The sequence below is a fragment of the Heloderma suspectum genome, chromosome 11 (genome assembly GCF_057233095.1).
Source record: "Heloderma suspectum isolate Gila_16-S chromosome 11, 16-S_ref, whole genome shotgun sequence".
NCBI classification, from domain to species: Eukaryota; Metazoa; Chordata; class Lepidosauria; order Squamata; family Helodermatidae; genus Heloderma; species Heloderma suspectum.
The window spans coordinates 16,696,595-16,722,839 of NC_139468.1; the positions used below are offsets into that span (position 1 = coordinate 16,696,595).

Here is a 26,245-nt window from a genome sequence, read left to right on the forward strand (position 1 = left end):
GCTTCCTTTCAACTTCAATGTGGTGGTGTACAGAGGCCAACTGCCAAAACAGTTATCCTTGTTCCAATATTTCTGGCCCTGACTGTAGATCTCAATTAAATCTGTATAATTTGCATGTGGATGACACAGTGGCTTGTATCCAAAGGTCCCTTTCTTCTGACATAAGTGTCTTCTAGGGATGTACGAAAGTTCCGCCACGGATCTCGGGGAGGCCGAATGCCAGCGCATTCAGCCCCCCGAAATCGGTGGCATAACAGCCCCCCGCCCCCCCGCCACGGGACTTACCTTAGGCCGATCTTCCTGGCGGCGGCAGCTGCGGCGGCCGGTCTTCCGACCGGCCACCGCCACCACCATTTCCAGGTAAAAAAAACAAAAAAAGTGATAGGCTACGTAAAGATTTACGTAGCCTATCACGGCTAGATTTTTAAAAAAGACCGTGATAGGTTACGTAAATGTTTACGTAGCCTATCACAGCTGATTAAAAAAAAACACATGCGCGTACGCAAATGGCGGCACCCATGGGCGCCGCCATTTGCGTTCCTTATTTTGACACGTCTTAGTCTATGTAAGCATTTACGTAGACTAAGACGTGCCAAAATAAGGAACGCAAATGGCGGCGCCCATGGGTGCCGCCATTTGTGTACGCGCTTTTTGTTTTTTTTAAAATCAGCTGTGATAGGCTACGTAAACATTTACGTAGCCTATCACGGCTGACTGCAGGGACGCAAATGGCGGCAGCTATGGCTGCCGCCATTTGCGTCCCTGCTAGCCAGCGGCCAGATGTCCGGCTGCTGGCGGAGCTGGCCAGCAGCTCCGCAGAATTGCTGCGGAGCACAGCCGGTAGGCCAGGATTCCGGGGGGGAGGAACGGAGCGCCTCCCCCCCCGGCCAGGATTCCGGGGGGAGGGACGGAACACCTCCCCCCCAGCATCAGCATAATCCGCAGAAAGGTAAGTACCTTTCGTACATACCTTGTGTCTTCCTCTGCATGGGATGAACTCCCATTATCCCCCCCAAGGTGGCCAATTGTCGGGGATCATGGGAGTTGTGATTCAACAACATCTGGAGGGCCACAGATCCTCTGCCACTGAAGGTACAAGGAGGTACGAGAAGCCACTGCAAAGGAGGTACGAGAAGCCACTGCCACAGGTGGTGGCATGCAAGGAACAGGGGGAGAGCTCAACAGAGGAGGCCCATCAAGGGCAGGTTATCAAGCCTCCCCCCCCAAAAAAAACCCACATGGGACTGACCCCGCATTGCTATCTCTCACCAAGAATACACATCTTGTAATTCTAGCCGAAAAGCAAGGAAGCATTAGCAGGGCATTAACCCCTTTTCAACTTAGTTCAGACTTGGTGTTTGAAATACTCTGCCCACTCTAATCATTACATACTGAGCAAAAGATATTTGGTGATTAGGGTTTGGGAACCTTCTTAGGGAAGTAGGAGCCATTATGTGGTCCCCCCCCCCATTTTAAAGTACTAACCTGTTAACTGTGAATGGGTTTTGCCCAATTCAACTTATACAAAAGGAACAATTGCAGCACCAAATACTAGCAATGTCTACATGACTCAGTCATTGGATACATTCTTGCCCGATTTATTTACACTGGGTACAGAATTCATGCATTCAACAGGGTGTCATGGATGAACACAAGTGAATACAAAATGTATTATTCCCTAAGCTGCCTGTATCTATTGAGTTAACCTTTTCCCCAGCTCATAACGACTTGCACTAGTTGAGTGATAGGAACTGCATGGAACTAGTGTGAGAGCCATGCTGTTTACACCTGCTCCTGCAAGGAGAGTGCAACCCCATCCAGAGCAGGCTGTACACCAACTCCTGGGATCCCAGAAGCACCAACCCAGGACACCGCTTCACCCCAAAAGGATCATAACACTCCAAATGAGGTGTAACCAATGACGTGGCAGCTCCCACCACTGTCTTTGGTTTCGCTTCATACTTCCGTGAACACAATTCTATGCAGTGTTTGCCTTCCTTGAAACAGCATCATAGTACAGATGTGTGCTCAGTTTGTAGTCCCAACCATTTCCAGGTTCTACTCTTCAGTATTTCTCTTGTCACTACCATTTTGTATTATTATTCTTTCTTTCTAAGTTGCAATACTTTACATTTGTCTTTCTTGAACCGAATTGCAGTGCTTTCTACCTAATACTTCAGTTAGTCATCATTTTGGATTTCCATGCTCTTTTATGCCATTTGTCATTCATCCCAGGTTTACATCATACGAACATCTGATGCGTACACTTTCCATACATTGTGAATGAAGATGTTAAACAGCAGAGATCCAGTACTGATCCCTATGTAACACCAGCATTTAGGTTTTCCCGGCCTATGATTCATACTTTGGGGCAACCATGTGATATACTGGGGGGAGGTAAGAACATAAGAAGAGCCATGCTGGATCAGACCAAGGGTCCATCTGGCCCAGCATTCTGTTCACACAGTGGCCAAACATCTGCCCCCAGGAAACCCACAAGCAGAACATGAGTGCAACAGCACCCTCCTGCCCATGTTCCCCAGCAAGTGGTGTACATAAGCCTACTGATCCTGGAGGGAGCATATAGCCATCAGGATTAGTAGCCATTGATAGCCTTCTTCTCCACGAATTTGTCCAATCCCCTTTTAAAGCCATCCAAATTGGTGGCCATCACTACATCTTGTGATAGTAAATTCCATAGTTTGACTATGTGCTGTGAGAAGAAGTCCTTCCTTTTATCTTTCTTGAATCTCCCACCGATCAGCTTCATAGGATAACCCCAGGTTCTAATATTTTGAGGGGGGGGGAAATGTCTCTCTATCCACATTCTCCACACCATGCATAATTTTGTGCACCTCTATCATGTCTCCCCTTACTCACCATTTTTCCATGCTAAACAATCCCAGCTGTTTTAGCCTTCCCTCATAGGGGAGATGCTCTGGCCCCTTGATCATTTTAGTTGCTCTTTTCTGCATTTTTTCCAGGTCTACAATATCTTTTCCTAGGTGTAGTGACCAGAATGGTACACAGCATTTGAAGTGTGATCACACCACAGTTTTGTATAAGGGCAGTGTGATAGTGGCAGTTTTATTCTCAATTTCCTTCCTAATTATGCCTAACATGGAATTTGCCTTTTTTACAGCAGCCGCACACTGGGTTGACATTTTCACTTAGCATTTTCAATGGGTTGACATTTTCACCACAACCCTCAGATCTCTTTCTTGGTCAGTCACCACTAGCTCAGATCCCATCAGGTTATACTTGAAGCTGGGATTTTTTGCCCCAACATGCATCATGCTACACTTGCTTACTTTGAACTGCATTTGTCATTTGGATGCCCATTCTCCCAGTTTGGAGAGATCCTTTTGGAGCTCCTCGCAATCCTGTTTTGTTTTAACCACCCTGAATAACTTGGTGTCATCAGCAGGTAATCTGCATAAAGGTGCCCTAATTTGGAAATGAGGATATCTGCAGCTCAGAAGTGTGGAGGAGGAAATTCAGAAGAAAGGGGTAGCTGTTAGTGTGGCCAGCTCCACACTGCCAAAAAAAAGAGGCCATGCAGTGATGACAAAAGAGGGCACAAGGTACACAAAGGTTGCATATGCTAATTTATATGTATAGATGCAAATTTAGAAATAATGATTATAACTCAAATAAAAATACAATACATCTCAAAATATTGTTACCAACAGTTTCCATCTTTCACTTTCCCAATAGCCATAAACATCCAGTTGCAAAATAACATTACTACTCAGTAAAACAAGTATATTTCCATGTTACCCTGAGTTTTGTTTTGCTTTTAATTACATTTCCTACGAATTAATGTTCAGAGCAGCCAAACCACGTGATGGTACCTCAGCCTCTTTCAACAGGCCCTGCCTGAATGTGTTTCCGTTTGATAGCTCCCTTTCATCTGTGAACAGAGCTAGAATAGCGGAAGAAGACAGAATCAGTAGCACGTGACCCTGGTGAGGGAAATATATCGTTAGTCGTTTCTGTCCTAGGCACTTGCTGAGGACCTGGGATTTGACAGTCTCAGGTTGTGAGTTCGGCACTTTGCCACTTCGCCCTTCAAAATTACAGCAGAAGCTCTAAATCCCCCCGCCTGTTGAAACAGGTCTACAATCATCCCCTTCAGGGCTGTAATATGAGGAGGAAGTGGCTCTCTTGACAGCACTCACCAAAAGGAGAGGACAGTTCATCTCCCCAGGATTCAAAAGCAGAATATTCAAGCACAATTGCTGTGTTTGCAGGGATTTGTGCTCGGAAGGAACATTCCTTGCACCGTGCACAAAGGTGTGTGTCGGGGGGGGGGCAGACTGGGGGGGGTCCCATAAGAAAGCACCTGGGGCTAGCGGTAATGAATATTAGTGGCAATGAATTTCTGAAGCCCCTCCCTTCCATCCTTAGTGCCCTCCAGGTGTTACTACAATCCCCATCACCCGCAGCCAGCATTGGGGATGATGTGAGCTGTAGTCCATCAGGATGACATCGGGATGGGGACAGCTGCTCCAGGAAATGTCCATCTAGGATGGAACTGCAGCATTTTCCAGCACACGGTACACACAAAGGCATAACATAGCAACATATCATCCATGACAGAAATAGACATATTCAGGCAGAGCCCTGCTCCAAAAAGGAAATATTCTTTATCTAGGCAATGGAATGTACCTTTGTTTGTCTTCAAGTGCCACCCTGCCACACCCCCTTCACACATTGGGCATTTCTTGAAGAGAAAGCAGTTCAAAATCCACTTAAAAGTCATCCCATATGCAGAGTCAGTAAAACAAAGACACATTTGAGCAGCTGTCACATGTGATGATCATGCAGAGTCAGTAAAACAAAGACACATTTGAGCAGCTGTCACATGTGATGATCTACGTGCGCCCTCCAGACCTGGCGCCTTCCAGATGTGTTGGACTACAGCTCCCATCATCCCTGGCAGCATGTCCCCATGCTGGCTATGGGTGATGGGGCTTGTAGTCTGACACAGCAGGAAGGCATCAGGTTAGGGAAGGTTGATCTACAGTTAGGTTTTATGCTAGTTCCGACAGGGAAGCTCTTACTGCTTTGTGCATTTTGATATGGTCTGTGGACGAACTCAGTCAATTCTATTTGTTCTTATTGTGTGATGCGACTCCAGAATCCACATCAGTTGAGGGGAGATTATTAGAGGAATAAGGCCCAAGTTGGCAAATGCATCTAACAGCAGAAACGTACAATCACAGTAGCCACATGGTACAGCTTTTACTGGGCTGAACTACTGGAGACTGTAGGCAGCGGATTCGAGTGCTGCTCCCCCATATTAAAACTGCCCATACATACAAAACCTGAAGGCTAGGTTAGATCCATCCTTCATGACTCTCATACAGCAATCTCAATTCTCTGAATACTGGTCCTTTGGTAGCCAAAACAGCACTGCCCACGCACAAGAGGGAGGTATCAGCATGCTTGGGGAAGCCCTGAGGTTTGCAGAGGTACAAACACATATTTAGGGAAAAAGCCTTCAGGGGAGGGGGAAACCCAAAACGGCCATAAGGAGGGGCCCTAGCTCTGTGGCACAGTTTTGCATCCAGAAGGTCCCAGGTTTGATCCCTGGCATCTCCAGGCAGGGCTGGGAAAGACCCCAGTTTGAAAGGCTGGAGAGCCACTGCCAGACTGTGTTGGCAATACTGGACCAGATGGACCCAGGGCCTATCTCGGTATAAGGCCACTTCCTATGTTTCTAGCCCAATGAGATGCTTAGTGGGTATGACCCCCGGAATGCAGACTAGCTGTTGGAGTGGAGTGTGGGGGAATGGAAAACTGTGCGGTGCTGGAAATGAATTATCCTGGAAGGGACGGCTGATTGGCTGGAACACTGAACAGGAGCATTCCATGCTGCAACATTTTGTTGCAGGTCCCAGTTGCAGTTATGTACATCTGGGACATTTGTTATACAGGGGACCACTCTTACAGTAGGTTTGAAATAGTACCAACCAGCAACAGCTGCATCCGGTACCTGTTCTGCATGTTTCAGCCCTAGGACTGTTATCATCAAGCTGCTTCTACTGATTTCGGTCATTCATCTGATTCCAATGACTATTTCCTGCCTTAAAGAGCTTAAGGTTCAAAATAATTTCACTTAATGTTTGCTTCCTAGGCAACGTTCTGTTTGTTTGTTTGCAATGTTAAGGTTCTGAATGTCTAGAAACAACAAGCTTTCCTGATCCATGTACTCCACCTTCACTAGCAAGAGAGTAGAGTGTTCTGTTGGTTTGTTTTCAAGGATTCTGGTCGCTGGGATCACATTTCAGCATAATTTTTATCCCAACACCCTTTCTGGTTGCCTCAAAAGCCTCCAAGGCTTTTTCCAAAGGAAAGCGATGTGTCACCAATGGCTGGACATCCACTTTTTTTGATGCAAGCATAGCAATTGCCATGGGCCACCTGCAAGGCAATGGGGGGGGGATTAAAGATTTGCAGGAGCTCAGAATTCTGAATAGCCTATTGTAATACAGATGGAGAGGCAGAAGGACTGCAGCAGTCAGTAGTAGCACTAGCTGGATAAGAAATGCCACTGTATGTCCTCCTGCACCAGCCTTCCCCAACCAGGGAAGCCCTCCAGATGTTTTGGACTACAATTTGCAGCATTCCTAACCATTAGAACATAAGAAAAGTCATGCTGGATCAGACCAAGGGTCCATCTAGGCCATCATTCCATTCACGTAGTGACCAATCAGCTGCCTGTGGGAAACCCACAACTAAGACATGAGTGCAAAAGCATCCTCCTGATCCTTGTAGGACCCCGCTGTTTACATCCCTCCACTGAGATAATTTACAGTTTATTCCTGCTTTCTGTTCTTTAACCAGTTACTGATTCGTAAGAGGACCTCTTATTCCATGACTGCTAAGTTTGCTCAGGAGTCTTTGGCGGGAGACTTTGTCAAAAGACTTTTGGAAGTCCAAGTACACAATGTCTACTGGATCATCCCTGTCCACATGTCTACTGACACCTTCAAACAACTCTAAAAGGTTAGTGAGACAGGACGTACCTTTGCGGAAGCCATGTTGATTTCTTTTCAGCAAGGCTTGTCCTTCTTTATGCCTACTAATTTTACTTTTAATAATGTTTTCCACCAAATTACCCAGAACAGATCTTAAGTTAACTGGCCTGTAATTTCCCAGATCTCCCCTGGATCCCTGTTTTGAAAATAGGCATAACTTTGGCCATTTTCCGGTCCTCTGGTAGAGAGGCTGTCCTTAGGGACATGTTACATGTTTTTGTTAGAAGATCAGCAATTTCACATTTCAGTTTTTGAAGAACTCTAGGGTGGGTACCATCTGGGCCCATGACCATTGGCCATGTTGGCTGGGGCTGCTGGGAGCTGAAGTCCAAAACAACTGCAGAACATCATCTGGAGGGCACCAGGTTAGAGAAGGCTGTCTTATACTGATGGTTTACTTATTTTAACATTTTTCATTTGATAACAGCTTTAAACAGTTGTCGATATTTAGTGGGTTATATATTAAGCATAGTTTGATTTTTAGGAAGACATCTTACTGTCAGAGAATCAGGTGATTAATTCTAAGCGTGAAGACATTCAGTTATCAAGGTTCACATTAATGTTGCAAACCTGGGCTGGGCAGAAAGTAGATGTGAATCTACTGGTAGATCTCTGGGTGATTTATAGTAGGTCAGCAAGGATTTCTGACTCCCTCCCCGCTCCCCCAAAAAGTGCTGAAATGAAGAAAGCTTGGGATAACAAAAATATATTTTTGTATACAAAGGTTATAAGCTCCATTTAGTTCTGGATACTCAACACAAATCTCTGGGCTCGGAATTCTGTAATTTTTGTGAACCACCCAGATTTTTGTGAACCGCCTAGAGAGCTTGGGTGGTATAGAAATGGAATGAAATGAAATGAAATGAAATGAAATGGAAAGAAAGAAAGAAAGAAAGAAAGAAAGAAAGAAAGAAAGAAAGAAAGACAGACAGACAGACAGACAGACAGACAGACAGACAGACTTTGACACCAGGCTGCAGTTGGTAGATCTCAGGGTTCTTGTGAAAAAAAGACAAAAAACCGAAGTAAATTCCACAAGCCTGCAGTCTGTTTAAAAAGTAAAGGTAAAGGTGTCCCCAACCAGTCGTGTCTGACTCTAGGGTGCGGTGCTCATCCCCATTTCTAAGCCGAAGAGCCAGCACTGTCCGAAGACACTTCTGTGGTCATGTGGCCGGCATGACTGAACACCGAGGTGCACGGAATGCTGTTACCTTTCCCGCCGAGGCGGTACCTATTTATCTACTTGCAATTTCTTGCTTTCAAACTGCTAGGCTGGCAGGAGCTGGGACTGAAGACGGGAGCTCACTCCGTCACACAGCACTCGGGTCTCGAACTGCTGACCTGCCGACCTTCCTGTCTGCAGTTCAGCGTCTTAACCACTAAGCCACCGCAGCCCCTCTGATTACTCCTGCTGTAAATCATGTGCGAGATCTTTGGTTGGCTGAATATTTATTTTCTTTCTTTTCAACTTGGTATGCTCTGTATATTATATCTCTATAGAGTGATTAAAATGTTTTTAACATGATGTAATATGCTGTGTCTGTCTTATTGACATTGTGCAATAAGTTCCGTTCTGCTCCAATTCAAATGTATGTTTGCATAATATCGTGCTATCTTCCTTCCACACCCCATGATAAAATGCTACAGAAGACCTGTTTCTTTGGCTATGCAGTTTTGTTTAACAGCCTCTCACTCCTCCCTACTGTCTAAGTGCACACTTATAGAAATAAATGGTTGCACTATTTAAATGTGGTTTAAAAAAAAAAAAAGCCTGGGTGTTTCTTCTTCTCCATGCTTCTGTAGATCAAAAAATATTAAAGCCAAATATAATGCTCCAAATACAAAGATAGTTCGATAGAGATACTGAGAATAGGCCAAATTCCCCATCCAGGGTTCACAGAAACTGTAAGCAATAAATGTGCACTCTGGCATTACCTAGTACTGTGTATCATCCTCCTGTGTTCTCTCACCACACTCTGTGTCAAACCTGGTGCCTTCCAGATGTGTCAGACTATGATTCCCAGCATCTCCAGCCAGCCCTCCTGGTTGGGGATGCTAGGAGTTGTACTCCAACACATCTGCAGTAGGTTGGGGAAGGCTGCGTTAGAAATCTGTGATCATATATCTTGTGTACCTGCATTTTTCCCTAGCAGGTTAAATAGTGGCTGTGCAATGGCAAGGGATTTACATCAGGAAAACAGCACTGGGAGATAAATATCCCCTTCCCCTACAGCATGGTCCTGACCCGATTCAAGCTTCCCTACACCATCCCCATGGCCGCTTTGTTTTAAAAAATTAGTAAGACAGGAAATTCCATTCTGAATCTCCAGAGTCCATCAACATCTCGGCTAGTTGGCCCTCTACTGCTCCCTGCTGGAGACACAAAGGGCAGCACTACATCTCGTATAGAGCTTTCTCCAACGGCTACCCAAGACTAGGGATGGGTAAGAAATTTGGCTCAAATTTCAATAGGGATGTCGGAGGAATCCAGTTGGGGGATGGAGTTTGACGAGCTTTCGTCAGCTTGCCCCCCAGACTCCATTCCATCTTCCGCCAGCTGACCTGACTCAGCACGTAACAAGTCGGGCCAGCTGGCAGAATTTCCACAATTTTTTTCATAAAAGAACATTTGCGCAAATTTCAGTGGTGAATCACGCAAATTTACATAATTTGCACAAATTTTGGCTGTAACTTGAGCACATTTGTGTAATTTGCACACATTGCAGCCATAATTTGTGGCAATTTACAGCCAAGCTTTGCATGAATTATGCAAATTCACACCATTTGTGGCAAAAACCTACGCAAATCTCTATTTGCACAAATTATGGCCGAGACAAAAAACGTGTTACAAGTCTCCGGAACTTGGGGAAAAGCAAGCAGAGTCGGATGTGCCACGGAAGTCGGGAGAGCCCCAAAAGGGCTGGATTTCCTGGCAAAGTACATCCCTAAATTTCAATGCAAAGTTACCAAATTCGAACTTCCCAAACATAAACACAATCCGGAACATAGTTAGACACTGACATCTGTAGTTTTCCAAAGTTTGGGACCAAAAAGAAATGCACACAGAAATGCATGTATCTGAAGAAGTGGACACAAAAAATATGCAGATTTGAAACAGTATGTACAAAACTTGTGTATGTTTGTGAAAATGCGCAGAAAACTGCATTGTTCTATGGAAAAAAAATCACACACAAAAATGCATACATTTGAAAACATGCCTACAAAAATGCACATATTCTGAAAAATGCACATGAAAAATACATATGGATTTTTGTGCGGGCTAAAATCAAAAGAAAGGCATTCACAATCCCATGCAGAAATGGGATGGAATAACTGAGCAGTGGAAAAATGAAAATTTGAGTGAAATCGAGCTTGACAGATTTCCCCATCTGTACTCCAGAGCACCCCTAATGAACCTGCACATACCCTCAACTGACATTGCCTTATGATTCTGCTGTGTCAGCAGTGGGCAAGTGTGGGTGGTCTGGGGGAAAATTTTGCCCCCTGATCCCCCCATGGGCTGCACTCCCCCCCCCCAACATACCTGCACACTGAAAAAAAAATTGTGTCTATAGCGGCTACGGAGTTCCAAAGGGGTCAAAATTAGATTCTTTACAAACTAAATTTGACCATTTTGGCACTCCGTAGCGGCTACAGACACCATTCCCCCCCAAAAAATATTTTTTTATGAAATGGGGGGGGCAGCATGTTGCCCGCCCCTGTATTATGTAGTTTGTGTGATGCATCCTTCTGTGTGGTTCTGTGTCAAAAGCCATTATAAAAGCAACAGGCCTTCCATTTTCCTTCTGGAGCGCAATTCAAAAATAAATCACCATTCACCACTCTGGACGTCGAGTAAATACTCACGTATTGCAGTATCGAAATATCCCTCTGATGTCCACCTCCCGCACAGCAGCATTCACAATGGGCAGTGTGACCATCTCAGGCCCCAGCCCCACCAACACCAGAGTCCCTCCAGAACGGGTTGCCTGAGGACACAACGAGAAGGCCACAATGAATGTACATCACCTACCAAAGTCAATGAGCAAGGGCTCTCTCTGCCAAAGCAATAACTCAAAAGGGGGGACCTCATATCATCATAAAAGCAAATAAATGGCATTAATTTCCAAAAATGCCAAATGCAAATTAAATGCCAAGAGAGCAGGACAGACTTTACATGGGGGCTTAAGGGATAGTAGCACCAGATGAACATAGGAAGCTGCCTTATAGAGAATCAGACAATTTGTCCTTCTAACCCAGTATTGCCAACACTGACTGGTAGCAGCAGCTCTCTAGGGTTTCAGGCAGGAATTTTTCCAACCCTACCTGGAGATGCCAAGGATTGAAGCTGGAACCTTTTGCACGCAAAGCAAGGGCTCTACCACTGAGGTAGGGCCCTCAACAGGGGCCATACAATGTATAGGGACCAAGTTCCGTAATTTAGACACCACCACTGAAAAGTCCCTCTCTCTTCAGTAGACATCCATCTAGCCCCGCACGGTGGGGACATCAGGAGAAAGGCCTCCACTGAAATTCTTAAATGATGGACACATTCATGTGGGAGAAGGCATTTGTCCATTGTTATTTTTGGAGCGGATTCTTGCTTTATACATGACAGAGTATAAATTCAGAGTGCGTTTTAAAGCAGGGATGGGAAACCCCCAGCCCACAGAGCCTCCCCTACTTGCCCCACCCCCACAGTAATTAGGTTTGAAAAGGTCTTCCATTTGACCTGCTCTGTGATTTGGGGAGTGCAATGGACCGCACCCTGAACCAGCATCCTCAGACGATTCCAAACCCTCATCACCAGAAGAGGCTCTGAAGTCAATAGAAGACTTGGCCATGGAAAGCTATCACGAGGCTGACATCTCCCCAGAACCCCCTTTTTCAGAGGAACCCCAGGGGTGCCCCCCACCCTGCATTCAGAGGAGGCTGCATTACCATCCTCAGACTCTGAGGACTCGGATCATGAAGTCACTAGCACGCCACAGCCACTCCCAAGTTGTTGCAATCTCAGGTTGCTGAAACAGACCAGGCCCCTTCAAGGATCAAAGTCTAAAGCGAGTAACTTCCTATTTAAGCTTCAGTCCTGCTCTGGCCTTTGTTGGAGAAACATATAGACAACCCTGTCTGGTTGCTCTGGCACCACATGGAGCTGTCTGTGGTGCTGATCTCTTTCTGCCCTGCTTCCAGAGGAACCTGCCCCGTGCTCAAGACCTGATCCACAGCAGAACCCTGCAACCCAGCAGAGCATCTTCAGAACTTGTGGCCTGAAACGGTACAGTGGGCGGAGCTGTGGAGGGAAGAGTTAACCCTCCCCATGCACTGTGACACCTGCCTCAAATCCCCCCTGCAGTTCAATTAGGCTTGGTAAAAGCCTCCCACTGTCTCCAATGGGAAGCTTTTTTCCCCAGGCTAATTGCTGTGGGGCTGGAGATAATGTGTGTGTGTGTGTGTGTGTGTGTATCTTTGAGTGTGTGAGAAATAGTGTGTTTTTTTAAAAGTGTTCGTGAGCTGAGCTGTGGACTTTTCCCAAATCTGGGAACTTCTTGCAATATTTTTCTCGTCAATAAAATTATGGCTGTAATTTGCACAAAATACACAAATTGTGGCTGCAATTTGCGCAACTTTCTATTGATGGTGGGGGGGAAGCAATCAGAAAATCTGTGAGCTGGCCCAGCTCAATGTAGATCAAGTCAGGTCAGCTCATGGAGAAGCAAGCTGACGTCTGGGGATCCAAGCGGCTGAAAGCTCAGTGAGTTCCACCCCCCAGACAGATTCCTTCAACATCCCTACTTTGGCCCCATCCTTTTTTGCCTTCAGCCCCTGAGAGGTTATCCAAATGTTAATTCAGTGCTTGGGCTGGAAGTGGTTCAACACCCCTGCTCTATAGGGAGATTAAAGATTAGCCCAGATGTAGGATGTATCCATGAGCTAAGAGACACTCACATATATTCCAGTCTGGATAGAGGCCTGAGCCCCAGTGCACTCCATGGTAATGTCAGGCATGCAACCAAGAATGGTTTTCACCATATGGGCCACTTCCTCAGGGCTCTCACTCTTTACCTGGATGGTGAAATCAGCCCCAATTTCTTTAGCCTTTTCAAGCCGTGGGGCAGATAAATCTATGAAGGAAAAATACGGATCAGCAAAAAGTCTATTCCATTAGACTTGCACAGATGTAACAGCACATCTGCCACACTGTACCCATCTTTCTCCCACAAGAGGCTGCCACTGCTCCGACATTCCCATCCGAAAAAATACACTCTATTGTCATATGGTTTCGCTAGAACCTTGTTTTCACTGAGATGCTAATCCCCTGTCTGTGCTGTACCATGTCAGCTCAGGACTGTATTCTGGTTTGCTGAAATTGTTTGTTTTTTAGTTTAGTTTATTTTTATTTTTTTTTATATCTCTTGCAAGGTGCCCAGGATGGCTAATGACCCATATAAAAACAATACAACACATAAAAACAATTAAAATCATAACTCTAAACTTAGAAATATATAATAAAATACAATAAAACCATCACCCCAACACCAGAAAATGGATAAAACACTTGCCTATATCCCAAAAGCTTGTACAAATAAACATGTCTTTAACTGGTGCCTGAATCACAAGGGGGGGGCAGCCAAATCTCTATAGGAATGGGGTTCCAAAGATGGGGTCCCACCACCAAGAAGGCTCTTCCACATATGATAGCCCCATGGGCCACATTCCTTCAAGGCATCACAAGCAAAGCCTCCCTGGCTGATCTTAAATCCTTAAATAGATGGTTTTGTGGAAGGAGCAGCAGCAAATATGACTCTCCAAAACAGCAGGGGATTGGGAGGAGGGTATTTGAAGTTGCTCTGGGGGCAGGGCAGACTGTACATATACCACTGGATGTATGTATTCTTTATCTATTTAAAGGATTTTTATCCACTTCTCAGCCAAAAAATTCCCCGAGCAGCTTACGATCTATCCACAAGATGTAGCGATGGCCACCTATTTGGGTGGCTTTAGGAGGGGATCAGACAAATTCCTGGAGAAGAAGGCTATATGCTACCTCCAGTATCAGAAGCAGTATGCCTATTGGATGCTGTTGCACTTGTGGCCTGCTTGTGGGCTTCCCTTTAAAAGCTGGTTGGCCACTGTGAACAGAATGCTGGACTAGATGGACCCTTGGTCTGATCCAGCAGGGCTCTTCTTATGCTCTTAATCAGCAAAAAAGGCAGTCCCTGCCCACAGGCTTACAATCTGAAAAGACACAACAGACAAGGAAAAAGGGATGGCGAGGGAAGAGGAAAACTTAAGCGGACTATCAGCAGGGTTTGTGGGATACCCGTTTCCCCCTCTCATTTGCAGTATGGTGAGTGGTGGCAACAACTTATTCCCCCCCCTTTCTTTGTCCTATGGGAGGAGGGATGTATTTTAGCCAAGCCAGTCATCAAGAGCTCTTATAACAGGTGCACAACCAGCCACTGGTCATCATTTCCTGCCCCCCACCCCAAAAGATGCTCTACATGGAGCATCATTCGGGTGTTCTTTCTAAAGCAACTTTCTGTGGGGGAGGAAATGGTGATGATCTACTGATGGTTGCCACCAAAATAGCTCTTGTTGGCTGGCTCAGCTAAACTACATCGCTACCCGCCACCCCCACCCCCCAAGGATAGGCAGAGGGAATAGGAAGCTGCCACTGCTCACCAAGCTATATACACCTACAGCAGGGGTGTTGAACCTTTTTCAGCTGGAAGGCCAAATTGAATTCTGGGGTTGCTCTCGCGGGCTCCATTCCAGTGGTGGGCAGGGCCAAAGGAAAAATGGGGCAGGTCAAAAATACACCCCAAAAAGCCGCTGTGTATTTTAGCATATAGCTCTTCCTATCAGTGAAGCCCTAGAAGAGGCATTCAACCTTCTGAATGGGAAAGGAACCAGGCAAAAGCTGGGAAACCACCAAACAATCAACGGTGGAGGGAAATGCTGTGGTCTTCTGGGGGAACCCCAGAGGACCAAATTTCAACCCCAGGACAGCCAGATTTGGCCCGGAGGCCTGAGGTTCTGCAAACAGCATTCCACTCCAAACATTTTTCCCCACTCAGCCCTCTGCACAAGGCAAAATTCCTTCCCCATACTCACTCCCTGGGAATGGGGTGGTGGTGAATTGAAGGAAGGCATTTTGCAGTAAACCTACTTTGCAGATGGTTCAAGGCAGAAACATTCCCTCTATGTAAACAAAAAAGAGTTGAGCAGCATCTTGAATTCATGGTGGCTTAAGCTCTTCATAGGTCAGTGCTCATTGCTTCCGATGGGATCTGGCCCGTGAAACCTTTGACCGCAATAAATTCGTTAGCCTTTAAGGTGTTGCAAACTCTTTTGTCTTGAGGCATCTATTATCAAGATCTAAAGAACAGAATCAAATCTGCTGATGAATTGTTCTCATCCTGTATATTTGAGCTTACATTGAAATGTCACAGATCTCCTATACGTCTTGCATTCCATGGCATTTTGACCCAACTGTTTACTTTTCACTTTCTCTCTCTCTCTGTACTGATAAACGCATATATATTTGCCAACTGTGGATAACATTCCTTGCATCTGACAAAGTAGGCTCGAGTCCATGAAACATCGTGCTACATTAAGGCTGAAATCCTATACATACTTCACTGGGAGTAGGTCCCATTGAACTCAACGTGACTTCTTTCGGAATAGATGTGCACAGGATTGCACTGTAAATCTGTTAAGTTTATTGTGCCTTTAACACTGCTGAGGCATTGCTTTTCCACAATCAGCTGGAAGGAGAATTAAAATGGAGGTTTGGCACAGCACTTAATATAGCACTATATCATGCAATGCCCATTGCCAAGATCCTCATATAACATTTATTTAGAAGTAAGTTGTGTTCGGCAAAGCTCCCAACAGTAATTAAAAGCTTCCTGCTTGCTGGTTTTGCCTCTTTTATAGTTTCCTCCTGAGGGTAGCAGTGGGATTGCTGATGAACAGCCTCTAGTCTGAACTGTCCTGCCTAATTTCCCCTTTATTGTCAGTTCCCATTCCTCACAGGGATACTTGAGGGCACAATCATGTGCATGTTTAGACAGAATAAAAGTCCTACAGCTCCCAGCATTCCCCAGCCAGCTGTGCTGGGAGTTGTAGGACTTCTTTCTGTCTAAACATGCATAGGATTGCACCCTTAATTACTTATTTCCCCTCTTTTTTCTTTTCTTAGTATTTAAATGGCACTATTTCACCATATAAAAATGAAAAGAGAAAAAGATGAGAGGAAATCAGTCATTGAAGCCCCCTCCCTCCCTCATGAGAGCAGGAACTAAAAAATAAGGGGCAATTCAAAAAGGCTATTCAAGGGGCAATTAAGTGCCTGCTGAGGTTATTGTATTTGCAGAGGAATAAAGCAAATGCATTGAAAACATCTGCCTCTTCAGTTGTAGAAGTGAATCTCAGATTTAGGCTGATCAAATTCTGGTAACAGTGCCATGTCCTCACTGACCAAGGATTTCTAAGAACATAAGAGCAGGACCAGCAGCCTATCTAGTCCAACATTCTGTTCCCACAATGGCCAACTAGATGCCCATGAGAAGCCCACAAGCAGAACACAAATGCAGTAGCACCCTCCCATCTCAGATATTAAATTAGCAGAGTAAAGCTAGAAAGATGCTATCACCAATTATTGCTGTTATGCTCTTCTTATATATATTTAGATTCCTGCACTGAGCAGGGGGTTGGACTCGATGGTCTTATAGGCCCCTTCCAACCCTACTATTCTATGATTCTATGACTTGAGCTTTCCACTAAAATGTCTCAGACCTCATGATACTTTTGCTCCACTGTTTACTGTTTTTTTAATATATACTCATTCATACATCTGCCAACTGAGCCAAAATCTTTGTACAGTCAATGGAGGAACCTCTTGTCCATGAGAACTTCTGCTCAAATAAATCTGTTCACTTTCAAGGTGCCACAAGACTCTTTGCTGTTTAGGGTTCAACAAAGACTTCAGTGAACATCTGAGCTTCCTGCTCTTTAAATGAAGAGGTAAGACACAAGTGTACCAGGAATTATGCCAGCACAAGGCGGCAAGCTTCAGTGGCACACAGGAATCTGCAGCAATCCTCAAAAAATGCTAATTGTCACTAAGCGGGCTTGTGAGGAAACTGGGCACGCTTAGCTTGGAGAAGAAATGATTAAACGAGCAATCCTGTGGCCCCTAGGCAGTGTCTGGGGGGCCATAGGATATTTCGGATTCCTGGATCCGAGGTCAGCGTCAGCACTCCGACCTCGGACCCAGGAATCCGAGGCCCTCTCCCGCTCCCTGCCAGTGCAGAGAGAACCATGCCGGCTGCCTGTATGAGCTCGCAAATGTGAGCTCAGAGAGTGGGGAAAGGGAGCATGCCGGTGTGCAGGGAGGGGACTGGGGAAGCGGGGATACAAGCTATCCCCAGCCTTCCCAGCCTCCAGCCTTCCCCCTCCCCAACACCTCAGCTAGACAGGCGAAGATGCCTGTCTAGCTAAATTGCCAAGTGGGGGGAGCTCAGGTGTGAAGATCGCCTCTGTGCTTCTCCCACTCTGCATAGGATTTCAGTCAGCCTCCGAGTCCGGAGTCTGACAGAATCCCAATAGGATTGTGCCCTAAGAGGCAATATGATCGCCCTCTTCAAATATTTGAAAGGCTATGACATAGATGATGGAGCAAATTTGTTCACTGTTGTTTCAGAGGGTAGGGCTTGAACCAATGGGTTCAAATTACAAGAAAGGGGATTTCAACTTCTCCAATGCTGGAGAAATTTGAGACGGATTAAAATGAGCTCGGATTTCTAAGAATCCAACCTGCGGAATCTACTGCGGAGCGCCCCCCTCAGGCCGTGCGGAGTCCGAGGACTTTCGGATGATTTTTTTGTTTTCCCAAAATTTACGCATATAAATCCATAGAAAAATATGTAAGCTTCTGCCAAGGAAACGTTGAATGGAATGGAGGACTATACACTAAATGTTACGTACTGAGGTAAATTATGTAAATACTTACGTAAATATTTATGTAATTATTTCCGTATTTTTCCACATGATGGAAAAAAATATTCGCATCTGTCTGTGGGCGGACGATGGAATGAAAGCTGTCTGACAATCCATGGAACATAGACAGAGCGGATTTTACACAGTCCATGAATCCCTATTTCAACTAGTCCTTCAGAAGAATTTCCTGGTGGTACAGGCTGTTTGGCAATGGAACAGAGTCTCCTATGTTAGAGAATTTTAAGCAAAGGCTGGATGGGCTCCTATGCAGAAATTATGTCGTAATGGATTCCTTGCATCAGCAGGGGGTAGGCTAGATGGTCTCTTGAGTTCCCTTCCAACTCTATGAATCTTCATGCATAGATGGAACAGGCCATCAGTTTGCCTAATTCTAGTGATTCACAGGAGTAGAAATTCTTGCAATATCACCAATGTTTTCCTCAGCCTAGTACTTAATCCTGCATAAACCTGACAGACAGAACTGCCAGTTGTTAAAACATAAAGGGCTGAACAGATTGAAGCCTTCCTTACCACTTATCGCGACTTGTGCAGCCCCCATTACCTTAGCAATAAGCAAAGTCACAAGCCCAATAGGTCCTGAAAAAAGAGCAGACAGGGAAGGAGGGAAGAGAGAGAGAGAGAGAGAGAGAGAGAGAGAGAGAGAGGTGTTCTCTTTATTGTATAGTTCTTTATACTGCCCTTCGACAAATGTTTACAATATTCATAACGAAAATAATTAGCATAAAAAGAACACAATCATAAAACAATAACAATATAGCAGCTGAAAGCAGCAGTCAAAACAGTTTTTAAAGCCTGGGAGCGTAAAAAGGTCTTTGTCTAGCGCCAAAACTAGAGTCGGTGCCAGGTGAACCTCTCTGGAGAGAGATTTCCAAAGATGGGGATGCCACCACCAAGAAGGCCTTCTCCCCAATTTCTATCTGCCTTACACCTCATCTATAGAAAATGAAGAGTAGGGCCAGCATCAACAGTAGGCATGATTGGGCACCACCCTGGAATTTTTTCTCTTCTTCACCATTGCAACCTGCTTGTCCACCCTACTCTTGCTACAGCCTGGACATCACTGGTGGTGGTGAGGAGGGGCAGGAGAGGCCGCTTCCTGCTTGCTCACTGGCTCTCTGCCTCTCAAGGGAGCAAGTGGTGGCAATGTTGAGAAAGAGCAGGAGGAAGAGCAGCTGGTGACAGTGGTGATGAGAGGGCCCCAAAACCTGGAGCCAGCACTGATGAAGGGGCTGGAAGTCAAAAGATTCTGGGGGAGGAGAAGAGTACTTTGTAATCAAAGTAAGTCAGAAGGTGGGGGGCAGTACTTCAGGGCACAGGTCCAGGGCCCCACTTAGCAGAATGAGCAGGAGGGTCCCCAAACGCAGCAGGACTGGCTTAACACATTTTGAAGTAAGTGGAGCATTACACATGGCCATCTGAAGAGGGAGACCCCCTGAAAGGCTGCAAGCCCACAGCTTTATTTATTTATTTGCAATCTTTACATACTGCTCCATACCTAGAACGGATTTTGGAGTGGTGAACGCAAGGGATAAAGCAGTAAAAGGATAAAAAGATTTTAAAAACCAGATTAAAATTATGCTATTTTAAAAAACAGAATACCAATGGAAACCATGACTGATCAATTAAGGAACGCATCCTGGAACAATGCTGTTTTCAGGAGGCACCGGAAACAGCACAGTGTTGGTGCCTGCCTGACCTCCAGGGGCAGGGAGTTCCAAAGAAAGGGGGCCAACACACTGAAGGCTCTTCTCCGGGTGGACTCCAATCGGGCCATAGGTCCGTGTGGAGCCACAGGAGCATGCCCTCCGATGACCTCAGTGACCAGGCAGGTTAGTAAGGGAGAAGGCACTCTCTCAGGTATCCTGGTCCCAAGTTATTTAGGGCTTTGTACGCTAGTACTACAACCTTAAACCTGGCCCAGTAGCGAATAGGCAGCCAGTGCAGTTCCCTCAGCAGAGGAGTTACATGCTGAGTATACAATTTCCTAACTGCACCATTGGGACTAGGGGAGCTATCCAAAGTGCTGCATCTATTTGGTGGATGGGGCTCATTTAGAGTTCTGGCTGGTTCCGACTGAAACCCAGAACGGATTCACACCCCCACTGAAATCGGAGCCCCCAGCCTGCAGACTGCACCCATCTTGTGGTGTCTCCACATTGGCCCCACCTCCACACAGAGCAACCACTAGGCTCTTTCTGGAGGGAGGAGTAGAGAGACCCATAACATCGTGGTGGTGGAATACATGACAAGCAGTGGTGTGGCAGTACATTTTGAAGTGCATCCACTCAGCATGACATTCCCCACAGCCACACTCCTAAGGAGCGCCCCAAAATTCAGACAGTTGTAGTGATCCATATAAACAAACCAATCCTAGTGGTTTTCACCTCCACCACAACCAGGTTTTTGTAAATGGGCCTTCACTGACCTTTCAAAGAGAGGCCACTCCCAAATACTTTGCATTAGAACTAGGATAGCTCATAACAACATATTGTTGCTGTGAAAATTCATTTCCCCCAGCTACTGTGAGGACTGCAGCTAAGCCACCTTTTTATTTTCCCAGGCATTTTACTCTTTCAATTTCTGTTGTTTTAAATCTGTATTTTTAATCTTTACATTGCTGCTAGGTTTTATCTTGGTTTTTACTTTTATTTATACTGTGGTTTTAAACTATTATACTGTATCATGTTGTATTCTACGGTGTTAATTGTTGTGAACCATCCAGAGAGCTTCAGCTGGTGGTTTAGAAATGTAATAAATAAATAAGCTCCAACGGAACAGGAAATTCTCTGAGCGGTGGGATTTGGCAGATGACATCGGCGTTCCAGCTAATCAAAAAGTGCTGGAGCTGCATCCCTGCAAGCCCTCACTCCATTACACCACTGATGATAAGTGGTCCCAAAGATTATGTCCAAGACAAAGAACATTTGTCTTGAGGAAGCTGTTTTTGGTGACATCCCCAGGGCATGTATCATGCATGCACCATCCCTTGGGCTGACTGACAGAAGTGGACATGGGACATGGAAAAGCAATGAAATGCAAAACAATGACAAAATGCCATACCAGCACCACAAATGAAGACTTTGCTACCCAAAGTCACTCCAGCTCTCCTGCAAGCATGGATCCCCACAGATAGGGGTTCAATGAGGGCACCTTCCTCAAAGGTGACATTATCTGGAAGCCTGCAACAAGATAGTGCAGAGAAACGGTTAACAAAAGGGCCTTTGAGTGAAAATGGAAGTTATACTTTCCATCTTCAGAATCAATGTTCTAAAAGCTGGGTGCTTACTCTCAGGTTGGAAAAGGCTGCTCTATAGCTAAGCCTTTTCTGTGGGTCTACAAAGGCCAACAGCAGAAAAAGAAACATACATTTAGGCACCAGCTTCATTCCATCATAACCATCCTGCCTACCCATGAGACATTTCCCTTGGACCATACCTTGAGTTCCTGTTGTGTCTTCTGAAGTAATGGCTCTATATCATGTTCTACTAACTTCGAATCATCATTAATGAGGCACATTCAAAACAACAGATATGCTCTCCTTTCCACTAGATCTGATCAAAGTTCTAGTCTCTGTTCTGACATGCAGTCCCACATATCTATCCATTAACTCAGATTTGGGTGGCTAAACCTTAAAACCAGGCACATCTCCAAATTGTTGAAGCACAAACATTAATTGTCTATGGGTGCAATCCTACACATGCTTAGATAGAAAAAACTCCTACAACTCCCAGCATCCCCCCAACTATAGGACTTTTTTTCTGTCTAAACATGCATAGGTCTATACCCTAAAAGAGAGAGTGTGATTTCTCAGCGTAAATTCTGATGGGAGCAAGTTGCTTGCTACCTACATAGTTAACTGGCAGTCCTTGAAATTCACAGGTCAGTGTAATCATCCATCTGGGCTTCTCTCTCTCTCACTCTCTCTCTCTCTCCCCCCCCCCCTCTGATGCTTTCGGCGTTAGCTAATACTTGGTTTTTCTGAGTAAGAATGTGAGAAGCCACTGGGCTTCCATAATCCTGTCATTCACTACCAGCTATTAGAGATTTAGTGACACTCAGAGAATGAGGATGAATCGTATGCCAGCTGTCTAATCTTTTTTGAACCTACATATGCAATTATGCCTCAAAGCTCTTGGCCACAAAAAAATTCAACAAGTTACTTGTGTGCAGGAACAAAATCACCTCCTTTGTTTTAAACTTGCTGCTAATCTCATTTATGCTCTCTCACTCATATTATTAGCTCAACTTGTTTTACCAACCCTCCAGGTGTCTTTATTTGATGCTGAAGAATCCTATTATTTTAGGAAGACTCCTAGTTACCAGACCCCTAGAATTTTTAAAATAATTCCCTGAGCACTTCTTTAAATTTTTTGTTTTGTTCAGTCATTCAGTCGTGTCCGACTCTTCGTGACCCCACGGACCACAGCATGCCAGGCCTTCCTGTCCTCCGCTCTCTCCTGGAGTATGCTCAAGTCCAGAGAGCTTCGGCTATTGGGCGGTATAGAAATGAAATGAATGAATGAATGAATAAATAAATAAATAAATAAATATTCATTGCATCGGTGATGCTATCTAGCCATCTCATCCTCTGCCGTCCCCTTCTCCTTTTGCCTTCAATCTTTAGCATAGTCAATGAAGCAGAAATAGACCTTTTTACAGATGCGCAAAGGCCCTTTTTTGGCATGGTGCCTACAACATTTCTCAATCTCTTAATCAGAGATCAGGAAACATTACATTTGCATCAGGCCTTTGAGATGAAGAAAACGGAACAGTATACAGCCTTCAAGAAGCAAACACAGATCGGAGTTACACAAAAGAACTGGGATATCTTCCCTATTATTGTCCTTCTATCTCAATTCTTAAAGACTGGGTTCATACCACACTCAGTGGTTCAAGTGTTGTTGAGCCGTGGGTTAGCATATTGTCTGAACCCAGGCCATTTTCCATAGGGTGGCTTGTTAATCATGCAGTGTGGCTTATTTTTCTCGAATAAGCCACCTTGAGAACCCATGGTGTGTTGTTGGGTTGTTCAGGATGGTTAACAAGCCACACTGCATGGTTAACAAGCCACCCTGTGGAAAATGGCCTGGGTTCAGACAACACGTTAAGTCATAGTTCAACAAACAATCCACAGTTCAACAACAACCCACACTCAACCACTGAGTGTGGGTTAGCATGTTGTGTGAACAGCCCCAATGTCTTACTTCACCAAATTGAGCTTATGCCAAATTGTATCAATGAGAATTTTAGGTTACTTTCTTAATTTTAGGCTGTATTAGACCCTAAAATTGTATATGCTCTGTGCACTACATAACAATAAATAGCAACCGTTATTTCACTTTCCATAATATCTAGAGTTTTTTAAAAAGAGATCTTTCAGTAACTACTTGCAATCTGCTTTGGTTTTAGCACTGAATGAATATGGATGGTCTACAAGAGTTACCATCTCATTATTTCTTTTCAGAAGATTTATAAACAGCAATAAGAGAAACTCAGAGATTTGACCAAGTAGATCAGAATACTACCATACCGGTGGATTCCTTTACTCATTGAATTCTAGAACTCATGTTAAATTTTTAGAAGTCACAAGGGAACTAATATAAAATAAGGACACATTGTCTTTCTTCCTGGCAAACAGCCAGATCACCGTCAATAGTAATGGTGCACAACTGGCTTCACTTGGTTTCGTTGGTTGGTTGAAGTTTATTGTGTAACATCTAAAAATATTATCAGTCAGACACCAACTTAATGAAGGTCATAAAAGTTGACAGGAACTCTTAAATGCCACTTTAACTAGAACTGAAAACAAGTGGAGGAGCACAAAGGCATGGTAAGAAGGGTGCTCAAATATCCCTATTTTAATTGTTTGTAAGTTATTATTTCCCATTTTATCTGATGACCCAGCCATGACCTTGTGCAGGCTAGAGTCATGAAAGCAGAAATTCCTCTCCCTTTTCGTCCAAACGAACTCAGAGGAGGAATTCAATTTGGACCTGCTCCACAACATGCGGCCTCCAACAGGTATTTGCAACTAACTTGTAGCAAAAGTTGGCATCGTGGTTGTAATAGCGGCACAGGTTCCCATCATCAGGAGGGGTTGCACAGAAGAAGATGGTTGGAGACAGGTTGTAGCGCCCAGTTTTGCAGTATTCATCTACTTCTCGAGGAACCCCAGGCTCAACAGCCACTCTGTCACCTGGGAGACAGTGAGAATGCAGCAAGATTAAAGACTAACAACTAACGTCACTTGGGAGTTCATGGCAGGAGTTGGTGAGTTGGAACTGGGAGTTTCCTGGTTCACTGCTCTTCTAGGACCCCTGGAAACATTCACATGGATGATCACATATCCATCTGTTCCAAATGTGGCAAGCAGATTCAGTCCCAGGACAGCACTGGGTGTTTGCTGGGGTGCCCAGGGATGGACATGGGCACAAATACACATATGTATGCAGCACAGAGTTAAACTATGGAATTTGTTACCAGAAGATGCGGTGATGGCCACCAATTTGGATGGCTTTAAAAGGGGATTAGGCAAATTAATGGAGGAGAAGGCTATCAATGGCTGCTAATCATGACGACTATATATTTCCTCTAGAACCAGTTGCTGAGGAACATGAGCAGGAGGGTGCTGTTGCACTCATGTCCCATTTGTGGGTTTCTCACAGGCATCTGGTTGGCCACTGTGTTAATAGAATGCTGGACTAGAGAGACGTTCGGTTTGATCCAGCATGGCTCTTATGTGTATGAAATTAATAAATAAATAAATAAATAAATAGGTACATATATGCATATACACACACACGCACACGCACACACACACACCCCAGGGCCCCTGACCCAATCACTGCTTTACCATGACTATTAGCAATGGAGCTGCTAGGGGACAAGAGGAAGCTAAACCTCCCTCCCCACCCCAATTGCAGTTTTACTACTGTCATTAGTGGCAGCAAAGCTGTGATCCAGGTTGTTTTGCCATCACAGGGGAAGGACGAGGCGACCTTCTCCTCACGCCCGTACCTCCAATCCTGCTTTACTGCCACACTACTGTGTTTTTTTCCAGCAGTAGCAGCTTTCACAGCAGCAGCAGGGGGACCTGGAGTGGGCTGCACAACAGGGCTAAGAAGGCCACGAGCTGTGCACCCCTGCAGTATATAAACATTGTTATAAATAAATAATCACTAAAAGCCTACCCACCGGTTATTAAGAGGAAAGAGGTCTATGAACTGGGGAACATCCTCTCCTCACCTGTCTTTAGTTTGGTCACTGAGGACCCTACTTTGACAACAGTTCCTGAAGCTTCATGGCCCAGCACCATTGGGTTCTTCACAACAAAATCCCCAATCCGTCCATGCTGCCAATAGTGGACATCAGAGCCACAGATCCCAACCGAATGCATCTTTAGCAGCACCTCTGGAAGAGACAAATCGTGGAGTGAAATCTCCTCCAGGAAAAGTCTGTTATTTGCGGCACAAAGACATTAAAGGTGATGGGTTGGACCCAAATTTAGTCATCCTTAAAACTAGGCCCATAGAAATCAATGGGATTTAAGGTAGCCAACTAGCTGACATCCAATTGGTTTCAATGGGTCAGCTCTAAGGATTACGAAGTCTGGATTCTACCCAATGCCAAGAAAATAGTGGAAGGCTTTTAAATATTTGTGTTTCAAATTATTTGCTAATTAGAAATGTTTGCAATATTGATATTTCTTTTCCTGTTCCTTTCCAGAAGATGTGAAGAACATTTTAGAGATATGTTATCAAATGCAGACAAGTTTGAACTGCAGCCAGTTGTGTTTGCCAGTCGTTGCTTAGATTCCATGGTTCCTGTCCCAAGTTACCTGCCAAGTCATGTCCACACTTTAATCCACCTGTTCACTATCTTTGTACTGGTGATTAGGGTGACCACTTTCTGAAGGCAGATCCTATTTCTTTAAAAACCTCTGAGATATGTTGCATTGCACCGTCACCTTCAGAAGTACTGAGCGCTGACCAAGGTGGGAGGAAGGGAGTGAGCCAATGTGATGCAATGGACTGGGGAAACCCAGATTCAAGTCCCAACTTGGCTGTGAAGCTCACTGGGTGACTTTGGGCCAGTCACTGACTCTCAGCCTAACCTACCTCACAAGGTTGTTGTGAGGATAAAATGGAGAAAAGGGGGATCCTGTATGCCAC

The 26,245-nt window shown here is 44.9% G+C and overlaps 1 protein-coding gene across 3 annotated transcripts in view; it reads right to left on the reverse strand.

Annotated features, from left to right (window-relative positions):
• Positions 1-3,586: 3,586 nt before the first annotated feature.
• SORD (sorbitol dehydrogenase) overlaps positions 3,587-26,245 on the reverse strand; it is a 31,520-nt gene continuing 8,861 nt past the window's right edge. The window contains exons 3-10 of one of the 3 annotated variants that reach the window (XM_084816968.1): positions 25,320-25,484; positions 24,111-24,270; positions 21,135-21,253; positions 18,585-18,650; positions 12,996-13,171; positions 10,914-11,035; positions 6,224-6,429; positions 3,588-3,925 (exon numbers count right to left, since the gene is read on the reverse strand). In XM_084816968.1, the coding sequence (XP_084673094.1) occupies positions 6,264-6,429; positions 10,914-11,035; positions 12,996-13,171; positions 18,585-18,650; positions 21,135-21,253; positions 24,111-24,270; positions 25,320-25,484 (974 nt within the window). In that variant the 3' untranslated portion in view covers positions 3,588-3,925; positions 6,224-6,263. Of the gene's footprint in view, positions 6,430-10,913; positions 11,036-12,995; positions 13,172-18,584; positions 18,651-21,134; positions 21,254-24,110; positions 24,271-25,319; positions 25,485-26,245 lie in introns of all 3 variants that reach the window. The other 2 variants (XM_084816969.1, XM_084816966.1) reach the window with 2 other exon arrangements.